Source organism: Puntigrus tetrazona, chromosome 15 (assembly GCF_018831695.1).
Source record: "Puntigrus tetrazona isolate hp1 chromosome 15, ASM1883169v1, whole genome shotgun sequence".
In the NCBI taxonomy this organism is placed as follows: domain Eukaryota; kingdom Metazoa; phylum Chordata; class Actinopteri; order Cypriniformes; family Cyprinidae; genus Puntigrus; species Puntigrus tetrazona.
The window spans coordinates 9,780,190-9,801,664 of record NC_056713.1 but is presented as its reverse complement, the minus strand read 5'-3'; the positions used below and the strand labels follow the sequence as shown (position 1 = coordinate 9,801,664).

General features: G+C 39.3%; 2 protein-coding genes and 1 long non-coding RNA gene across 3 annotated transcripts; all 3 read left to right on the top strand.

Annotated features, from left to right (window-relative positions):
• The first annotated feature begins 111 nt into the window (after window positions 1–111).
• Window positions 112–3,647, top strand: srsf1a (serine and arginine rich splicing factor 1a). Its single transcript, XM_043258962.1, has 5 exons — window positions 112–319; window positions 441–657; window positions 1,319–1,518; window positions 1,589–1,761; window positions 2,380–3,647. Exons 2-5 carry the CDS (start codon window positions 467–469, stop codon window positions 2,572–2,574), a joined length of 759 nt encoding a protein of 252 aa, XP_043114897.1. The 5' UTR covers window positions 112–319; window positions 441–466; the 3' UTR covers window positions 2,575–3,647.
• Window positions 3,648–4,741: 1,094 nt separating this feature from the next.
• On the top strand, window positions 4,742–7,923 carry dynll2a (dynein, light chain, LC8-type 2a). Its single transcript, XM_043258963.1, has 3 exons — window positions 4,742–4,926; window positions 6,608–6,744; window positions 6,839–7,923. Exons 2-3 carry the CDS (start codon window positions 6,613–6,615, stop codon window positions 6,974–6,976), a joined length of 270 nt encoding a protein of 89 aa, XP_043114898.1. The 5' UTR covers window positions 4,742–4,926; window positions 6,608–6,612; the 3' UTR covers window positions 6,977–7,923.
• A 2,566-nt stretch (window positions 7,924–10,489) lies between these two features.
• On the top strand, window positions 10,490–20,933 carry LOC122359357. The gene is made up of 4 exons (XR_006252698.1): window positions 10,490–10,995; window positions 11,083–11,193; window positions 15,585–15,685; window positions 20,453–20,933. It is a non-coding gene; the product is annotated as an uncharacterized LOC122359357 (long non-coding RNA).
• The last annotated feature ends 542 nt before the right edge of the window (window positions 20,934–21,475 follow it).

Below are 21,475 nucleotides of genomic sequence, written 5' to 3'. Positions count from 1 at the left end.
CAAACAATAATAAGTAGACTATTGACTTCACCAGAGAACCAAACAAGTAGTAGCTACGGTATATAACAAAAGCTTGACATACCCGTTCGCTTCTTATCTATACTAATTACCCACCCATATAATATATTTTTATTGTTTTACACCTCACTTTCCGAACTATGTAGCGTCGCGGATGTAGCTACTCCATTGCTCTCCCCCTCAGCCTGTTTGCCCAGATTCATCCGCGGTGTGTAAAGCGCGCTTGAAGAGGACGAGTCCCGCGCTTCTCGAGCGGAAACACGCTTTCGTCGTGCGCGTGCAAGCGGCGCTTCAAACAATAGTAAGTCTCTTTGTTTTGCCTCTGACTCGCGTTGCGGGTCGTTTATCGTGTTGCACAAGTTAAAACAAGCAGCTGTTATATATCGGACTCGAAAAGTGCAGTTTATTTGTCCGCCCGGCAGGAAGGTGAAGGTTTATCGGCGCAGATATGTCTGGTGGTGTGATCCGCGGCCCTGCTGGAAACAACGACTGCCGCATCTATGTCGGGAATCTGCCGCCTGATATCCGCACGAAAGATGTCGAAGATGTGTTTTATAAGTACGGAGCCATTCGAGACATCGATCTGAAAAACCGACGAGGCGGACCTCCATTCGCCTTTGTCGAGTTTGAAGACCCAAGGTGGGTACAACTGAACGTTGAGCCTTTAGCCTAAAGGCTAACGTTAATGCTTTTTCAACGTTGTCGGTTTCATTTCTCTAATTCTGTGAAATTTAAAACTCATATCTCCGAAGTGCTTTTACAACCTGTATATGCACGGCGGCGTGTATATTAGCGAATTTAGCTTTTTGTGGTAACACGTTAATTAGCTTAGCCGTGCTCACCGTGTTTCCAGAGCCTCGTTTGTTATAAGCAGTGTTTTAATCAATGAGTGCAGGCTTTGCAGCGTAGTTGTTGATTTCGACCCAGCGTGTTTGTTTAGCGCGAAAACCTAAGTTTAGTCTTTGTTAGGCATCAGTCTTAGACTTGTATATGGAAATGAGCTTTCTAGCTACACATTACTACTTGCGCTTAATTTCAAATGAAAGTAGTCCACATCAAAACCAACATCAAAAAAAGTTTAAAACCAAAATTTTTTTTTTTTTTTGAACTACTGTACTTTCACTAAGGTTTTTCTATAAATGACTGTTTAGGACTGACCTTTTATGCATTTAGTCAACTTCTAACCTCTAACTAGCTGGTTATTAGTTGCTTGTAGTTTAACTCAGGGCGACCTCTAGCCACACTGACCGGTATTTCATGCCAGATTGGTATTTGCATGCTTTCCTGCTGTTTCCTCCAGAGATGCAGAAGATGCCGTCTATGCCCGCGATGGGTATGATTATGATGGCTATCGTCTTCGGGTGGAGTTTCCCAGGAGCGGGAGAGGAGGTTTTGGCGGTGGTGGCGGCGGCGGAGGAGGTGGTGGTGGAGGCGGCGGGGCTCCTAGGGGCAGATATGGACCCCCCTCCAGACGTTCAGAGTACAGAGTGATCGTATCGGGTATGTTCGCATCGCGGCTTTTAACTTCAGAATCGTTTGACGTTGTATTGACCGCTGGGTTTGATTCCAGGGCTTCCACCGAGTGGCAGCTGGCAGGATCTGAAGGATCACATGCGCGAAGCAGGTGATGTATGTTATGCTGACGTTTTCCGAGATGGAACTGGGGTGGTGGAGTTTGTTCGCAAAGAAGACATGACCTACGCTGTTCGCAAACTGGATAACACAAAATTCCGGTCGCATGAGGTAGGTTTGAGATTTTAATCTGAGTTTTTGGATATGCTTAGCATTGGAATGTTCCTAAGGTAAGCAAATCATAATGTCGTGTTAAGGGTTCTATGTTTGAAGTAAATTACTGATGTAGTAACTTACAACTAAGGTTGCATCTTGTAGTTGCTCGCTCTGGTACTTTTTCATGACCAAATTAGTTTGAAAAGTCTTAAATTTAATAACCTGTTCACACCAAGCACGATAACGATCGTTAAATTATTCTCAGTATTAAATGGCCACACCACTATAACGATAAAGGCACAGAGAAATACCTTTTTTGGAGACATTTTTCCAGCTGATGGAAAAACATTGACTACCAATCAGAATCTATCCTGCCGTAATGCTTCTCGAATTTAAAGCGGCAGGCGAGTCTGTTTAGAATAAACTGATGGTATCGTCTGTTGGTGTGGACCCACACGGTTGTCTATCTTGGTGTGACCAGGCCCTACCAAAGCTAAACCGTGTCAAACTACATCTTGTGTGGTCCGTTCTTACCGGTTGAATACCGGTGTTCAACCAAAGAGCAGGAAGCCTGGTAAGTATAGTTGCAATGTTAGCTACTCTTGCTCAATGGGAAGTTCTGTCTCCTGCCAGGGAGAAACCGCGTACATCCGTGTGAGGGTGGACGGCCCCCGCAGTCCGAGCTATGGACGATCAAGATCAAGGAGCCGCAGTCGCAGCAGGAGTCGCAGCCGCAGCAACAACCGTAGCCGAAGCTACTCCCCGCGCCGCAGCCGAGGATCCCCGCAGTACTCCCCGCGTCATAGCCGCTCCCGCTCTCGCTCCTAAACATGCCCCCTCGGAGCCCTTGAGCCATGTTTTTATAGTCTTTACACAAACCCCATGTTTTAATTCCACCTTTCTTGTTTCATGAGACACTGATCTTATGTTTTTTTGTTTTTTCTCCCTGCAATGGTTATTTTTAAATACGCATTTTTATCCCCTTTTTTTTCTTTCATAGACCAAACGAAGGGTTATGTAATGGCTCCCAATATTTTTGTAAATGCCATGTATGAGTTATTCATGGGTTAGTGGGTTTCTCAATTGTTTTATGCTGTCTTCCTCTAGACGTGACACAGAACTGATGCTTTGTAATAAAGGATTGCTAAATCTAATCTGTTGCGTAAAATGGTGAATTTGACCTCTAGAACAAACCTCTATTGCATCAAAAACAGACTTGTTGGTACTTGGAGTAACTGAACCAATTTTACATCCCTTTCAAAAGATGTATCTTTAGCTGCGTTGTACTCAAACGTCTAGCTGGGTTTTTGTGTCCAAAGACAGATTGCAGCTTTCATGTTTGATTCAGTCTTAGTATTAGGTTATTAGTTTTAACGGTCTGTCTTGGCCTTAATGCTGCATGCATGCATCAAAGGCGGGTTTGAGTGGATTTGATTCTAACTCTTTGCCTCCTTGTTTTGATTTTGCTGGTATCTTAAGGTTTGGATTGGAGGAGAGGCTCAGTGGATGCCGGATCACTGGGATCAGTACATAATGAAGATAGGATAGGGAATGCTGGATACATGGAACAGGATCAATTGCTCCCAGGATCATAGGATTTTTTTTTTTTTAAGGCTGCAATTCAAAAGTGCTTACCTGCCCTTTTATTATAACTCTGGAAAATGTAGATTTTTTTTTTTTTTTTAACATTGGTGGAGCAGATGCTGGAGCAGTCTTTTGGGGATGGAATCGACAGGAACAGTATGGTAAACTGAAAGTGCATTTGGGATGAGGGGGGGGTTTACTCAGGCATTTTTAGATTTACACTGTCCCAATATGGATGGTAGATGCTTTAACATCGCTAGCATTTAGTTTCTTTTTAGTAAAGTTTTTGCCTAAATAAAGATTTCATTGGTACAAAAGTGTTCCGTGTTTGTGTTTCTGAGTGGTTGAACGTTACTGAAATACGGCTTTTGGACGATTAGAAGTGTTAGTTTATGCATTTCAGGCCTGTTTGACTTTTTAAACAATATTTAGGTTGTTTCGATTGGTTTTTGCCCATACAATGGAAGTAAATGGGGACCCAAACAATGTTGCAGGAACATAAAAAAAAATATATCCAAATGGCTCTTCTACAAAAAGTTGTGCAGTTTTCAAAATTTGGGACACCTGCATTTAACCTCGCAATCATGCATACTCATAATATTGAAATTTAGTAATATCTAGAATTTAGGATGGATTGCATGCACATTAGGACGCAAGCAATGAAAACGTTTAGCATGTTTTATTAACACCATGCTATAGAGCTACAGGAGTACTGCTGTTATAAACGTGAACTCCCTTTAAGTTTGAATCCGGCCCAAAAGTTGAATTTTATATTAATTTGCTTAGTAACTAAACCGTCTACTGTTAAGTAGGGGAAATTGGGCTATTGCGAGTAAATAAGTCGGATCTTTATAGTACATGAACAACGCACGTTACATATCAGTGCGCCGACTCCTCTGATCCAGATGTGGTGAATCAACCCAAATCATTTACTATAATGCAGTGTTTAATCAAGTGCATTTAAATGAACTCGAACTGTTACGTAATTGGTAATTTATAAACAAAGCCATTTTAGTTTTAATATTTTTTGGATTGCATGCATGCCGCCTTTAAAATTACGTAAGGGCACCTATTGCACAATTGTCATTTTCCACACATTTCTGCTAAATCCTAAGAAAAGCGTCGAACTGTTAGCAGAATCATTACATTTGTAGTTGCGTTACTCTGCGTGGGACCGACCACGAAAGGGAACAACGGATTAATACCTATAACCTCGCAATAAGTGTCCTTCACTAATTGTGAAGTGTTTTCGTTGCGAAGGTCCACCGAGTCTAATTTAAGCTATTTCGTGGCCCACGCAGTCCTGCGGCTCATAACCAAACAAGCACATTTCCCTCCGTTCTCCGGTTAAAGATGCATTGTGGGATGAAATAAGATGCTGGCAGAGGGGCGCAGGGAGCGGCTGGTCCGCAGCCAATGGCGAGCGCTGTGTAGGACGGCATTGTGGAGAGCCAGGGATTTTAGCGCGCGCACCAGTCGGCGTTTGACTTGATCCTTATGTTCCTCTCATAGCGTCCAAGGGACATCCGAAACGACGAACGCTCGCACGGCGACCGTTTTCACTTGCAAATTTCTCTCGCTTAATATCGCTGACAGGTGAGTCGGACAGTTTGCCTTCTCAGGTGATCTACGGGAACGATCGTGCATGCGTTCGGAGCCCGATGCTTGCGCTGTAGATGTGCGAATATCATTTTTTTTAAATTTATTTTTTTAAGTCGCTTGCGCGAAGCGTGTATTTGACTTTGAAATCCCGACGCTACGGCGAGGACGCCGCGTGCGCCCGAGTTTCATTGATTTGCCGGAGCGTCAAACGCGCACGCTGTGAACGGAGGAGATGTGACGTAGCATTCCTCCATCCCGACCTGTCAGTGACTTGATAAACGAAGCCAGACCTCAATCGGTGAATCACTTGACTGCCACCAAATAATGAGTTCAACCGCCGAATCAGCGCGGTGTGAAGCGCATACGTGAGCCGCGCGTGATGTGCTCGTGGTTTTCTACAGTAGTTTGCCTCTGTGCGCTTGGCCCGTGCTAGTCCCGGTATTAATGTTGCTGGGTAACTAGTTGGGCTTTACATATTAAAAACAAAACACAAATTTTGGCCCAGTTTGACTCGGTCGTCTTTTGATTCAGGATCAATAGTGTTGATAAGTGTCAATATAATTAATAGAATGGCTGCGTACTGCATTTACTTCTGAAAACGATGTAATTTCAGTGTGTTTTGACTTGATTTTTATGGGCCTAGCTTTAGTAGTAATTACATGGCCTTTATTGAATGCGCAGTGCTGTTGATGTGTGTGTTGTGGCGGTGTACAGGGACCCCTAACATGGGTGTTTGTAGTTAACTGGTTTGAAAAAAAAATTATATATATATATATATATATATATATATATATATATATATATATATATATATATATATATATATATATATATATATATATATATATATATATTTTTTTTTTTTTTTTAATTTGTAATGAGCAAACTTTTACACTTGGTTTAATATCATGCAAATAATGATCTGAATTATAGGGCTGTCTATGCATTGGACCATATGTATCCCAGTATTGGTGTTCATGGTTACCTAAAGGGCTTTTTATACTGTATTTAGCTTTTGGAGAAGTAAAAAAAAATTAATTAAATGAGAGGGAATAAATATAAATAAATACATATAATATATTTCAAGCACAGTTTGACACTCTTTCATGGGCCTAGCAGTAATACGGCCTTTATTCCCTAGTTTTTAAGGATAATGTTGTCTTTTGGATATGCATTTAATCCATATATATCCCAGTATGAATATTGCTAGTTAAGTATACTGAATTTCACTCCAACAAAAATGAGTCTGACCGCCATTTAATAAGGTTCTCTGAGCCTATATGCGCATATGGCCTTTATTGAACGACTGCAAATGTGCTTTCTGTGCATTTGCACTATAGTTAACTAGCCATACCAATACTGGGATAAATGAAGTACTTTTATACTGTATTTCTCTCTAAAGTGTCACTCGAGAACAGAGTTGGTTTTCTGAGTCCAGCATTAACGGTATGCAAATACGGCCTTTTTATTGACTAGCTTCAAATGCTAGTGCTGGACTGAAAGACCTGCTTGGTTCTCATGTAAAGTATCTAGTGCCTTAACAAATCAGATGCTCTCCGTTGATGGCATTCTGTCAGGAATTCGCCCGGCATTGTCCTAGAAGAAGCGCCCATGAATGGCCCCACTGTCTTGACTCTCAGCGGAGACCGATCTTATTTCGTTTCTACGTTTTCAGGAACCATGACCGACAGGAAGGCTGTGATCAAGAACGCTGACATGTCCGAAGACATGCAGCAGGATGCAGTGGACTGCGCTACGCAGGCCATGGAGAAATACAACATCGAAAAGGACATTGCCGCGTACATCAAAAAGGTGAGCCGTGCTGTTATTTTAGACTCCTAACTTTGTATTTTTGTCGCTCTTGCGTTTTCTCCCAATGCTTCAACCACCTCGTCTCGCGTTACAGGAGTTCGATAAGAAATACAATCCGACGTGGCATTGCATTGTGGGACGGAACTTCGGCAGCTACGTGACCCACGAGACGAAACACTTCATCTACTTCTACTTGGGCCAGGTGGCCATACTCCTCTTCAAGTCTGGCTGAGTCCGGGCCGGGCCGAACCAGACCGTCGAATGTATCTCCAATGAAGACTGTGATGCACTGGTGGCTGACGTCATCTACGACTATTAAACAAGACCATACCATGACTATGCTGGCGGTGCACAACTGCATGGATCATGTCCCATACTACTTGTGTACATGTTGCGGTTAAATTGCTTTTCATTAGAGGCCCGAGTTTTTGTTAATGGTCCTTGCAGGTTTTTCCTAGCGCACATGTTGTTAAAAACTTAAACGGAACAAAAAAAAATGTATAATAAAGTAAGTCAGAAAACGGTGAAGCATTGATCAGCACACATGTCTGCTATAAATGGATATATTTTTGGTGACTTAGTGCTGTAATACATTGAATGCCACGCGCTGTATGTCATTTTTGGGGTATTTGGGGGACGGATAGAAGCACATTTGGTTGTACGGTTTGATTTAAAGCGTTCTGTTGTTATAGAAAGAATGTTTGTGTCTGAATACCTCTGCAGTAAATTTATATTTTCTTTTCATTTGCTTGAGAGGTACTGCGTTTCGGGAAGACCCATATTGACTATTTAAAATGTCTGTCTGAATATACAACAGACTAGATGTAATTGAAGTGCACATGTTAAAAAAAATAAATAAATAAAAAGCAAAAACACCATCTGTAACTCGTATCACGACATACTAACTCCATCAAGCTAGTCATCTACGTAATGTGCGAAACAGGTTTCTGAATGTAAGTAATTAAGGTTTGATCGCACAGCAACCGTCTTTGCCGTCTTCCTGTCTGCTGTTCCAGATGCGTAGAATTAATTTGCATGTGTCTTTTTTTTTCGCCTTAATTTTACAGTTCTGATCCGTGCACAATCACATGACTGTATAGTTTGCACATAGCACATGCCCACTCAGGTACCGCCTGTGACAAATCGGCCTGTCAGATTCATTAAACTGTGTGACTGAAAGATTTTGTTTGTTCTTTCTGTATATTTCACACGTGGGCCTGGATTGATGCTCTGCCAGGGCCTGCAGCAGCAGCCATTAACCGCGTGTTGCCTGCTGCTTCAGCTCCTCGACGCTAGAGGGCGCCCTCTCATCACGTCTCGGCGCGGCCCGCGGTCTCCGAAACGGAAACGTTCTTTTCGAATGGTGAGCGACGGAACGTTCGTGTTTGAACACCCCGCTCTTGTGTAAAAACTTAGCAGGGGGTTTAACGTTTACGAACCTGCCAGTGACTTCTTAAGTCTTAAACGCGTCCGTGGCTCTCAAGTTTGGTTTCATGAAAACAGTTTTTGAAGACCACGTTATACCTAGTAGAACCTGGTTTAAAACGTAAGATAAACGGCGTCTTAAAGCTAAAGTTTTTGTTTACCAGAACAAAGTATATATAAAAGAGTATGTTGTTGCCTTTTTCAACACAGCTTACTTAATGGCTATCTTTAATTTCATGATTGCATCCTTATTGCAAAGGTTTCTATTCTTTTATTGCAAACATCAAAGAAAAGACAAATTTGTGTTGTTTGATAGACACCTTATTTTGAAAAAATAGTGAAAGTGAGTCATTTTCTTTGAATGTGCAAGACTTGCCATAAAACGACATCAAATGTGCCATATGTAATTTTCTTTTATATATATATATATATATATATATATATATATATATATATATATATATATATATGGAATAGAAGCCTCAAATATTACATCTGTTACATCTGGTAACAGTACTCATGATGGTAGGCTAACGTCTGTATGTTATTTTGGTGCTGTTTAGCAATAGTTGTATTATCTGAGTAGATTTGGTGTTAACCGACTAATGCCAAATCACATCTGCAAGCGCAAGAGTCTTTCTGTTTCTTTTACAGCCCTTTATACGTGATAAGACGAGCTGGAGCGTGGCTCTTTGTTTTTTCGTCCACATTCTCATTTTATGACCGTGGCGGTTTTGCAAGTTCATTACTAGTCAGGTAAAGTGCTTTGAAGGGGAGGGACTTTGGTCCCACGTTGGTGTATTTGCGGGTGCGCTAGGATTTAGAAAGGCAACAGACAAAATGGTAATATGATGATGGATGTATTTTTATCCTCTATGGATTTTTCCCACCCGATGGTGTGAAAGTTCTGTCCCATGCCGGAAAATTCCCTCTTTCTGGTATCCAGTGCAGCAAACCACAAAAGAAGTCTCTTTTGATAAAACTCCCCTTGGCCTTATCAAGATCACATAGTTTTCATGGCGATGTCAAGAAGGACCTGTGATGTTTGTAGTCTGAAAGGATAAGGCAGACAGGATTTCCCCAGGAAAGTTAATGATTTCCTCACTTCTTTTATTAAAAGGGGCTAATTATGCTGTTTGAGGCAGAAGAGAGAAACGAACAGTTAAAATTACGTCACATGCTTTGTATTTATTTATGCATGTTTTTTTTATCTTTTTGTTCAAAGCTTGGGGTCCGCAAGACTTTTAAAAACATTTTTGAAAGTATATCATACATCAAAGAGAACATTTATTTAATCAGAAAGACATTTATACTGTGAAGTGTTTTTACCATTTTGAAATATAATTCATTCTTGTGACTCAAAGCTGACTTTTCGGTGTCATGACTCTAGTCTTCGGTTTCACGCGATTCTTCAGAAATCATTCTAATATGATTTGCTTTTCTAAACATTTCTTATTAATATCAGTGTTGAAAACAGCTGGAAACAGTATGCAATTATTCATGCGAAACAGAAAGTTCAAAGAACAGCTTTTATTTGAATTCACAAACTCCTTAAGATCCTCTCTTTCGTTTTGGATCAATTGTCCCTGTTCTTCAAAGTTTGTCCTTGCGCAGCGGACATTTAGACGATTAGCTTCGTAACGTCATGCCCGATCTACCTTTGTGCCCCCAAGAGCAGTTTGTTCTAATAGCTTTGCTCTAAATTGAGCGGCAGCCATGGGGCTTAACAAAGCAATGCAGGAAATGTCTGAGGCAGTCAGGCTGAACATTTACACACCGGACCCTTAAACACCACTGAACGCAGGAGAGATATACCCTTATACCCATAATGCAACATGTTACGTTTTTCAGTGTTGCTAATAGTCATTTAGTCCCATTTTGTGTTTCACATGGAGAGAAGTAGTTCATTCAGAGTGATTTTTTTCATCTCATGTTCCCTCCACATTCCAAAGTAATAACACTCATGTATGATAAACAGGAAAAAGAGTAGCGGTCTAAGTTTTATTATCGCGGAAATAAATGACGTTAAAATATATCAAGTATCAAGGCTATAGTTTACCCAGAAATGCTGATCTATCACCGTTGAGTAGATCTAAATCTGTACGATTTTTTTGAGAAGAAATTCAGATCTGGATCTACTCGAGGGTGAGTGAATGATGACCGACTTTTCATGTATCGCGATAAAAATCGCTGGTTTTGCTGTGTTTTAGATCAAATAAATAGAGTCTTGATGAGTGTAAGACGCATCAAAAATCCGACAGAGGCCAGACCTTTGAAGAAATGAAGTTTATTGCGATCTTTTTCACCAGTGTCAGTGATACTCTAGAGGAAACGGGGTAAAGGTGCTGCACAGTCTTTTATGAGGCCGCAACGCTCTTGATGGAAAGTTGTCGTCCTCTTGCCCTTTATTCCACACTCAACCAGGAAGGAATAGTCGCTTCCTGAATCTCCTAGACTCTCCCAACAGCATTACTTAATGCCTCAACTCATGCATTTTATCAGGTTTGAAGATCCTCTTCTCCCATTTTACTCTTAACGTTAGTTTCCTATTGTGCCTTTCTCTCAATTCCCAGTCTTTCATCATTCTCCTTCCCTCTTTCTCCACCGCCGGCCGGCTCTTTATGGTTCTACATCTTGTAATCCTGCCCCTTTATTGCTTTCTCGGTGAGCTGCTGTCAAGGATAAGGCAATTAGCTTATCACCGAGACATGATTTATAGAATCTACAAGTGACACAGTCCTTGCGGTGCCACACTGATCCTCTTTGATTTCGGCAAAACGTCTTGCCCTCGACTGCTTTCCAGCAAGACGCCGTTAAAGACCCGAGGTGAGAGGTTCAGAGAGAAGGAGCTTGTTTTAGCGAACGTATCACATAGCTGCTATTCATCAGTGCCTGACTTTTAATGTCTTTCAGAAAGCCCTGGGAGGTCTGAAAATGTCCCACTCTCTGATTTTGTGTGTGCGAGGAGGAATAGAGGGAGAGGTCAGATTGGTGCCAAGCTTGATCCCGCTCACCTTATCTCAGGTAATATCCCTTCTCTCCAGGCATGTGATGTTGAGCAATGGGGTTGTAAAGCGGCGCAACTCTTTATGAGTGTTCCTGAGAAACCCGCGTCGCGTTCCACGCTTATCGACGGCAGGGCCTCCTCGCTCCGTCCCCTTGATTTTTTGTTTTTGTTGTAATGCACATTGTCATGCAAACAACCATTCAGCAACCAGAAGGATCCAGTTATACGTATTTGATTCACTAAAGTTAGTTCACAGCAGTCATGGTTTTGGTTCAGTAAAATAAACTCATAAGAATTTTTTTTCAGGCTCATAAGAGTCATTTATTCAGGAATAAAACTGCATGCGACGTGCTTTTTATGGTGCATTCCACAAAATTCTTGCCTTTTGTGTCCCTAAGAAAAAATCAAACATAGATTTAATATAACAACAAGTGTGCAATTTTAAAACATAACAATACTGTGTTATTTTCAATTAATGTTACACAAAAGAGTCATTTAAATATTGTATTGTTTTTTGGCCTGTCCATCACTACGCTTCAGCAGGACTTTTAATTTGCAAAATTATATAAAAATCAAATTTTTCTAAACATAGTCTCGTCATTAAGCAATGTTTTTGCCAATCTTTTCTATAAAATATAAAAAATTGTTTCTCTCTGAAGCTTTATGTGGCCATCATGCAATGCTAATCTTGCTATTTTAAAACAATTATTTCTTAAATTTAATATAATCAAATAAAAGTGTACGATATGTGCTTTTGTGAACTTGACTGCTAGAAATGAGCTAATTAGTCTGAAATCATTCAGTTTTACTTTTAACAGGTTTTGACACGGGTAACAGGGATGACATTGATTAGGTTCGACCCTCTGTGTATTATTTATGTAATGACTATATCATAACGGAATACAAGTTCTGATTAAACTATTAATGCTAGTAATGCACATGTTGGCGAAAATACCAAAACACGCGGTAGAAAAATAATTACATTGATTACATTGACACAAAACAATTTCTTGTCATTTTGTGGTGTCTTCATTGTGTGGACATTTCAGAAATGCTAATTGTTTTTCATGGATCGAACCGTATATGAATCATTAAAAGACTGCACTTGCGCTCATCTGGCAATCGGCGCCCATTGTGCTTCGTCTTTGATTCCCTAAAAGATCCGTAGAATCAGAAGAATCGTTCATTCGGCAATTGCATTGATTGTGTTGTATGTCTATGATTTACTGAAAGATTGGGCTCGTTAGAATAATTTGCTGATGAATCATCTGTTATCAAACCACTAAATGTCTCTCAGCAGGGGGTTTGGGACGCAGCGCAAAATCAGTCTGGGAGGTGAACGAGTCAGTGGCTCTCAGTTTCATTCCCTCATTCGTAAACACGGCAATCATCCAAGCATCTTCATTCCTAAATGTAGTGAACGGTTTGATGGCATGCGGTCGGGGCACCCAGGAGGGCCGTTTTTGAGCCCCCCGTGGGCTGGTTGACAATGTGTCGTGGCCGGCGGGAGTCAGTGAGTGAGTGAGGAGCGGGAGGTTGAGTGTATGCGCTGGTACTGTGTTGAAATGCAGATGGGCTGAGACTCAGAGCCAGGGGTCGAGAGGGGGGCCGAGGTGGAAAGGTCAATCCGATGCGCCTCTCCATGCTTGGAGAGGGACCGTTTTTCCATGAGGATGGCTCCAGTGGTCAGGGTTAATGTGCTGGCTGAGGAAAGGAGATGTGCAGATGAATTAATTAGCGGAGGAGCACAGGACCGTGGAGACGGAGAGGCAAAGGGACAAAAAGCAGAGTCCACTCTGAAAAGGGGGGGGGCCGGTCTGGGCCCACCAGCACCTTAGAGACGACATCGAGCACAACAAGACTGTCCAAATATTCTCACTTTGATAAGGTCCGATCGATTCTTTCTCACTTTAGGCGCTGCCGCGAAAACACCCATCTGTTTTAAGCACTTTTTTTGGTTTTTACGGGGCAGGACATTAGGGGTAAAGTGGTAAATGAATCCATGTGAGATGATGGCGAAGGGAGCGAAGGTGTTTCGGGATGTCAGGACAGACGCCATGGTTGATTGAGTGTGAAGTGTTTCTCTTTACTCATGAAATAATGGATAACTTTGGGTTTAACATTAGGTGGCATTTTGCCAGGTATTTGCACAAGACTGAGATCTTAGGGGGGCATTGAAAGAACATGTCAAACAGATACACTTACCATCCTGACTACAGTAATGAAACCTGCTTGTGTTGTCTGAGATCAGATGTGCTTTTTAGTGATGTCAAACCATTAATTGCATCCAAAATAAAAGTTTTTGTTTAGACAATATATTTGTGTGTGCTCTATATATAAATTATATATACAATGCAATTAATTTGACAGCACTAATATAAATATATTTAATATAAGCATGTGTGTGTACTTGTGTATACATAATAAATATACACAGTACACATATATTTGATAAACAAAAGCTTTTATTTTGGATGTGATTAATCATGATGCACTGTTTTTGTAGGTGATTCCATAGCCCCTCAAAATACATAGATTTGTCTCAAAATTCAAGTGTGTTGTTCGATTCAGTAAATTTCATTTATTAATCTCCGTTATGGTAACTTGTCAAGTACAAGTCTCTCAGTCTCAGCTTGTGCTTTTTACAGAATTCTTCAAAACTTTATGATCCGCTTTCCATATTCATTTTGCACACTAAATAGCACTAAAAGTGTTTCATTGGCTCACGATCATAGAGAAACACTTTTAAGTGCTATATAACACCTATCCTTAAAAGAATAGTTCACTTCAAAATGAAAATGTACTCATTCACTCACCTTCATGTTGTTCAAAACCTATGTAAGTTAAAAAAATGATAACAAAATAAATGTTTTTGAATAACCAAACAGTCCCCATTGACTTCCATAGTGAGGACAAACTACTATGATTGATTATCAGCACATAATCTGCTTGTTTCAAAACGGGGCTTTCTATTTCTGATATTTAAAGGCAAATGTATAAGTATACAGACATTACTGTTTTTAGAATATATATGTAATCAAAGTATTGTCTGTGTGTTTATCTTTTTCTGCTTATCTCTTATTAAGTGTACTGTAAAATGACTTTCAGCTGAACAAAATAACTGTGATTAGTTTGTTCTGTCATGAATTCATTTTAATGTATTACTTTTATTTGTATTAATTATTATTTGTTTAATGTTTTTATTGTGTTAGTAAAATATTAAATAAATTATTAATTATTTAATATAAAATTAAAGTAAATGAATTATTAAATGTATTAAACATTAAATTAAATTAAATTAATTTAAATTAAATTAAAATAAATGTAAATGAATTTAGATTAAAATAAATTTCAGTTAGGTTAATTTCTAAATATTAAAAACAATAATGTTTAGCGAAAGCTGTGTTCAAAAAGATGTACTACTGTTAACTAGTACCTTATCCTTCCTCATTAGTTACCATGTACTGTGTTTCAGAAATGGCCGGATACTGCTGTGGACAGTTTACAGTGAAGCGCATAAAACAATACGTCCATTTAGATCTGTCTTACACAGGCCACAACAACATTGATTGGTGTCTGAGCTAGAGGGAAATGTGCTGATTCCTTACCTTATATGTTATTCATTAACAGCTGGAAAAAATTAAATAAAGAGGAAATAGATAACGCGCTACTGCTGCCGTCAGAACAGGATGACAATTTGCTGACAGAAAAGAAAAATCTTGACACTTCTGGCGTTTCGGTTTAGCTGCGCAGTTATTAGGTGCAATGAGAACAAACCACAAGACCCAAGGTTTATATCGTGACAAACTGCATAAATGAGATAACTGTTGGAAAAGCCTGTAGATGCCAAATATTCAATTTAGAGTCATAGAGGGATACAAACTGCGGCTCTTTCTTTGGAAAACCATACCGTTAAATAAAGTTAGGGAGGTGCTAAGTGGTGGTGTAAAAACGCTGGGTGTCCTTGAGCAGATCTTGAAGGTGAAAAGATATAAAAGTTGCATGCCTTTTACATCGTCATAAAAGTAGGCTATGACATTACTGCCTGTAAACGACAGAAGGCCGTACAGTTGACGGTTCAGTGTCCTTCGCTGGAGGAGGCTGTAAAAGCATCGTTCTGAACTTTTCTTCAATATTTACTTTAAGGGTGATATTTACCCGTCAGCCTTCAGACCGCTCACATCGCATTTAAATTGAATAAACTGACATAAATAAATGGATTAAGCAGTTTTGGCCAATATCCGAACGTTACCTTTTCGTCACTTTTGGGGCTTGTCTACGCAGATTACATAAACACTTGCAGTAATGAAGTAATAAATCAGATTGTTTTTAATTAGCGTCTCTCAAATGAGCCTAATTGAAAGGCCCTGAAGCGTATTTCTGTGAAAAGCCTGTGTTTGCTTTGCAGGTTTTTGGTAAGAGCGTTTCGCTTCTCATGGCCGCCCTGCGTGCCGCCGCATTAATGAAGCAGCTCCAAACCGAGCCATAATCACAGAGGAACCCATGCAGGTAATTGCCTTTGAATGTTTAATTGCGTGTGTATGCTGGGTGGCTGCTGGGAGGTGGAGACATCCACCTGATTTCAGTACGTCTCTGAAAAGATCTGGAGATCCGGTCGTAGGAGAAAATAGGCCTGAATTCAGGATTTAAGGTGAATCCAATAACTTGTCCCACAGTTAGGCAGAGTGAGGCCTTAAATCATGCAGGCTTCTGTCTTCGTTATAATATCACCCCAAGATTTGTGACTTCAAGTCTCCACCCCTAAAATATCAAAATTTATTTTAATTCAGAAAAAAACCCTTCTGATCATAGAAGAGGCACATTTAAGTCAATGTATTTATGAACTGCATTTTAATGCATCTTTGTATAAATTGCTAAATGCCAGAGTTGTTATTGCTGACCAAAAATGATGTTTCCGAGTTGCAATTGGAGATAAATGAAAGTATATTTTACAAAGCACCAAACAAACAAAATCATTCTTGTTGATTATTTTTGAAATTCAAGAATGAAAATAGTTTCTACACCATTTTTAGTTTATTTTATCTAACATAAAATACAATATAAATATTAGATGGAGAAAAAAAATAAACATGAACTTCATTTAAAATGCTTTCATGGCAACTACACTACTAATTTTTATTTTTTTTTTTAAGTTGTAAATAAAGATCATTGGAGTATGATCGGTTGAATAAATAAATAAATTCTGTTTCGGTCTTACTTAAAATTTTCACATTAATTTGAATGTGTTATCACTAGCAATGTCTGAGTGAAAATTGTTGCTGAAATTAAATTTTTAAGCTGAAACAAAACAAAATTAATAAAATATGAACTAAAAGAAAACAGCATACTGAAAACGTAAAACTAATGCCATTTCAAAATAATAATAAATGCTATAAAATAATCCTAAAATAATACTTGGATGCAAACTTCAAAATATAATTGTCCCCCCAAGAAATAGTTTTATTCTTTAGTTAAACGAAAAATAAATGTAAAGAATTATAACATCATATACATGCAATAACCACTTCCCCCCATTTACATTATATGCCTATTATCTGTCAACTGATAGTTTTTCTTTCTGACCTCTGGGTGGCACTAGTGAGTGAAACTTTAACAGACTGCGCCACGAAACAGTCAGTGTGTAAAAAAACACTCAAACTCCAGCAGACTACTGAAAGTTTGGAAACAGCGAGCTAAACATGCAAATCAAAATCAAACGCATTACACTGGAACACTAATGACTACATCACACACACACACACACACACCTTGGCCTCACGGCTGGAATGTTTAGGAGTGGCAGGGTGTTGGCAGACTAAACACATCTCCTTTTCTTTCAGTTTGAGTTTCATTTATGACACACAGACCTGATTTATGCTACCATCCTCATTCCAAAGGCCGCTGCCGAAGCTGGAAGTGGATAAAGTCACAATCTGGAAAGCGAATGTCCTCCAACCGCTCACAGCAAACAAAAGCCGAGCTAACACATTTGTCTCGCGTGACCTTTCGCTATCGTTGATGTGCACCTCTAGGCTGGAGGACGAAATGGGATTTGGTTGGCGTCTTTTTTCCCCGCTTTCATGCCTCAGTGTGTCTGCATGTGTGTTTTTGGGTCATTTGTTTTCTCGGAGTCATTCAGTTTGAATATTCGCGAGCTATTAACCTGAGCGCCAGCTGTCTGATGAATCGGCCGGCTCTGGTCAGGTGGACAGGACTCTCTCCGCCGCCGAAACTGCTGAGCTGCGGCTGTGCCGATTAGTTTCCAGACAGCTTGAACTATCCGCTGCAAAGTGCCGGGTCTCTTGAGGGCGTTTGACCCCATAGACGTCTGGGGCTGGGTAAAAGACTTTAATAATAATGCAGCCTTTTCACATTTCCAGGGATTTTTCCGAAGAGTTGGGTAAACATTTAGAGAGAAAAATTTAAACTGCAACAAATCCTTTTTTTTTCTCGGCTCCCAAAAAGCAAAAGAAAAATCCAAAAAAAGAAGAAGCATTATAGATTCATAAAAATGCATACATTTGCCATCAGAAATATATATATTTTTTACTTAAAATATAAAATATAACTAAGTTTACGGTAAAGAAAGTGGTCTGTGAAAGTAACACTTAATATATATACATGAACTAAATGACATAAATGACATGAACTAAAAATGAAAAACATTTCTAAAGAATTTATTCATTTTAATATTTATTTAAACATTTACAAGTACATTAATAATATATATATATATATATACATATATACTGTAACAAATGTACAGCTTATTGTAAGTTAATACGATAAGTTAAGTTTATTAATGAGAGCTTGTTAAGGGTTATCATATTTTTCTACAATTTGGCTTTAAAAGACAGCAGAAATATAATGACTTTATAATAATAATAGTTCAAATTTAGAAAATGTCTGCCTACTGGACAAATGACATAATTACATTTCAATTTGAAGGTCAAATAAGAGGTTAATTTGGAAAAATATAATATCATTTACATAATTGGACATCTAGGACCTCAAACGTAACAACAGTAAGTCCGTCTCTTCAGGGTTAAAAACTGATACCAGTCATATAAATATATGAGGAGACATGCTTGCAGATGAAACCATGACATTATAAAAATCGAGGAATGTTTTGTAGCCGTTTGTGTTTATTATTAGCATAATGAATATACAATACAAATAAACAATAACCCAGAATAAATAGAGGAGAAATTAATAATCAAATTAAAAACATAAATAAAAACGTGTTGATACTGGTGACTAGCGAGCCACAATTTAGGAGGTCACAAAAAAAATCCAGAGTATATTTCCTTAGACGTATACTAGATATTAGCTCTAGTAGCATGAGAGATGAAATAATGAAAACATCTCATTTAAAACACCCAGACTCTTCTTTATTTAATATTTGAGCCCAGCTCTAAAAAGAGAGAATCTGACAACCCAAAAAACCCTAAGTGACACACAAAACCTTTTTTTTTCAGATCTGGAGGCAAGTGATCTATAAAAGACGACCATGCATTCTGGACCTCTGTATATGATCCAGAGTCCGGCTGCCAGCCTTTCATGAGGCAAAACTATTAAACCCCCTCTCTACCATTGTGTCACAGAGGGGGGAAGGGTTTTATCCACCTATAAAGGATACATGTTCTTGCCACAAGTAGCAATTTATCGAATCGTTTATAACCACGATTAGATTAGAACCATCATTTACCAGCCACTGTGTTCGAGAGTCCAGAGACATTTGTGTAAAAAAAAATAAAATCTAGAAATAAAATAAGCATCTTTAGTTGTGTTGATGAGTGAACTATGATGAGTATTTTTTTTTTTATAGTTTCCCCTTTCCCAAAAAAATTTGTAGCTCTGTCACCAAACTTTAATAGAACAATAAAGTATGGATTTTTTCCTCACTGTCTCTTCATATTTAAAAGGACGAGCAAACGGGGAAAAAATGTAGTTTCCATAATTTATTCCAATCAGTTACACATTAATCCCAAGATAAGCAAACCCAGATTTTGCCCATTTAAAGGGGAAGTCACTTAAATATTCAGTATTAAAATGACCGAAAGGTAGTGCTTCCGATTTAATGAAAGTGAATATTGTACCCTGAGATAAATCTAAATGAATCAAATAGTGGCTTGTATAGATAATTCAGGTGATGCTGAAACCAGCCTGATTGATACACCCTTTATATCTTTATTCTGTCTAATAGAGAGACAGCCCTGTCTGGTGCCCCTAGCAAGTGGCAAACTGATCGTAAACCATTAGCCATAACACAAGACGTAGGGGAATGGTAGATAGTTTGGAGCCTTTCTAGAAATTCACCACCTATACCTTAAACAGGTAGCTCCGCTCTCGAAAGCTTTCGCCGCATCTAAAGATACAGAGATGGCCTCACGGTGCCGCGTAACAATCAAGAGTAGGAGTAGAGCGTGTTTAATAGCACAAACCGCAGGGAATTACAAGTAAAACCTTGCGAGCGCTGCTCTAAAGCTGATGTAATGATTCAGAATTGCAGTGGGACAGGCTAAAAAGGAAAGGGAGGTGTGCGCACGGGGTCATGAAGCCCTGATGAGGAGCTAAAGAGGCCATCCTGACCCCGAACTGAGACCGGGTTTCCCCATGCAGACGCCTCCCAACCCAACCTCACTCACTTATCTTCAGAGCAATTCTTCTTATTGTCTCAGAGATGCGTACGCTTTCATCTGCTCGAAAGGATCTGATTCCTAACACCTGTCGCTTTCGCCCACGAGAAAGAATCAGACTCGCGGTCACGAGTCACTCCGGCGAATCAGTATTTGAATACGTATATTTTCAAGTCACCGAGCGAGCTCAAAGCCAGCGCGACCGGGACAGGTCTCAACCAATAAAGGCATTTGAGTCACTCCACACACACACGTCTAGCGCTTGTAAGAATAAACACAACAAAGAGGCTTTCGTGTCCCGGGCACCATTCAAGAAAAGTGCACGCACTTACTCTCTAGTGTGTGTTGACTGAGCCAACAGCGCGTCTGTCAGTCGGTCAAGGCCCGAGACCGAGAGAGCCTCGCTGGACATCAATACGGCCAATCACAGGCTGTGTTTGTGGAGAGGGAGGAGAACCCCCTTATCTGAACTGCTGTGTGTTAGGCTTAAGGCATTTTAGTCCGCTTTCACATCTATTTCGCATTTAGTCTCACGCGAGAAAGATCGAGATTTCCCAAAAGTCCTCTCTGACATTGCTTTCGTAGCCTAATTGTCTGCCGCAGATTATTAGTTGTATTTTTGTTTCTGCGTTTTCAGGAGAAACGTCAAATGCAAAACTGATCGGGGCGCAAGCGAGGGCTGGCAACTTTCCTCTCGGACAGATCAAAGCTTCATTTGCATTCGGTGGAAACTCTGATCCAATCAGATCTTCTGGGCTCTTAATCAGCAGCGCTCACGCTTCGCTGAACTTTTCACAGTAACAGCTCCTCCATCGGCTGCTTCCAGGTATTATATCAGCTGATGAGTCTCGTATCAGAATATTAGCCTCGCTCAACAATAGCTCGCTGAAGTGTTTTACACTGAATTAAATATTTTAGATTTTTGGTTAAATATACGTTTTGTTCTTCAAGTGCATATAAGCCATTTTAAAAGCATATATTCATTAAGAATATGAAGATATATTGAAAGATATAATGAAAAATTCAGTGTTGGGAGCAGTTGTTTTTCTTTTGCTACTTCTACTTTTTTCGTTTATAAAACTCATTGTTTTTATTTAGCAAGGACAAATACAATATAAAATAAGCAATAAAATAAAAAGTGGCAATAGGTTTTTATTTCAAATAAATGCTGTTCTTTTAAATTTTCTATTCATCATTAGAATTAAATGCGTTAATAACAATAAAAATATTTTTTAGCACCAAATCAGCATATTAGAACTATTTCTGAAGGATCGTGTGACAATGAAAACATGAGCAATGATGCTGAAAATTCAGCTTTGCATTTTAAAATATATTAAATATTAAATATATTAAATAGAAAAGATATATGATACTGCACAATATTTATATTTTTATTGAACTCTATATTTTCTTAAAAGATGTATTTGATATTACTGCCAGATTTGATCCTTTTAAATACATACTTAACCAAATAACCAGAATGAGACAACAGGTTAGTTGCTTCAAAAGAAAAACAAGCTCTTCAGTAGAGTGGAACGGTCGGAGGGTGCACGCTGGGGGTAAGGTCCGGGTTACTGTGTGGAACGAGACATGATCAGCGGCTGCTGAATCTCACACACACACCATACCTTCTCTGCCCTTTTCGCCCAAAAAGTTTCCA

Excerpts from the sequence above, each read along its gene's own strand:
- srsf1a (XM_043258962.1), top strand. The coding sequence starts at position 467 with ATGTCTGGTGGTGTGATCCGCGGCCCTGCTGGAAACAACGACTGCCGC. Across the intron at positions 658-1,318 it reads GTCGAGTTTGAAGACCCAAG|AGATGCAGAAGATGCCGTCT; the intron begins GTGGGTACAACT and ends TGTTTCCTCCAG. Across the intron at positions 1,762-2,379 it reads CAAAATTCCGGTCGCATGAG|GGAGAAACCGCGTACATCCG; the intron begins GTAGGTTTGAGA and ends GTCTCCTGCCAG.
- dynll2a (XM_043258963.1), top strand. The coding sequence starts at position 6,613 with ATGACCGACAGGAAGGCTGTGATCAAGAACGCTGACATGTCCGAAGAC. Across the intron at positions 6,745-6,838 it reads TTGCCGCGTACATCAAAAAG|GAGTTCGATAAGAAATACAA; the intron begins GTGAGCCGTGCT and ends CTCGCGTTACAG.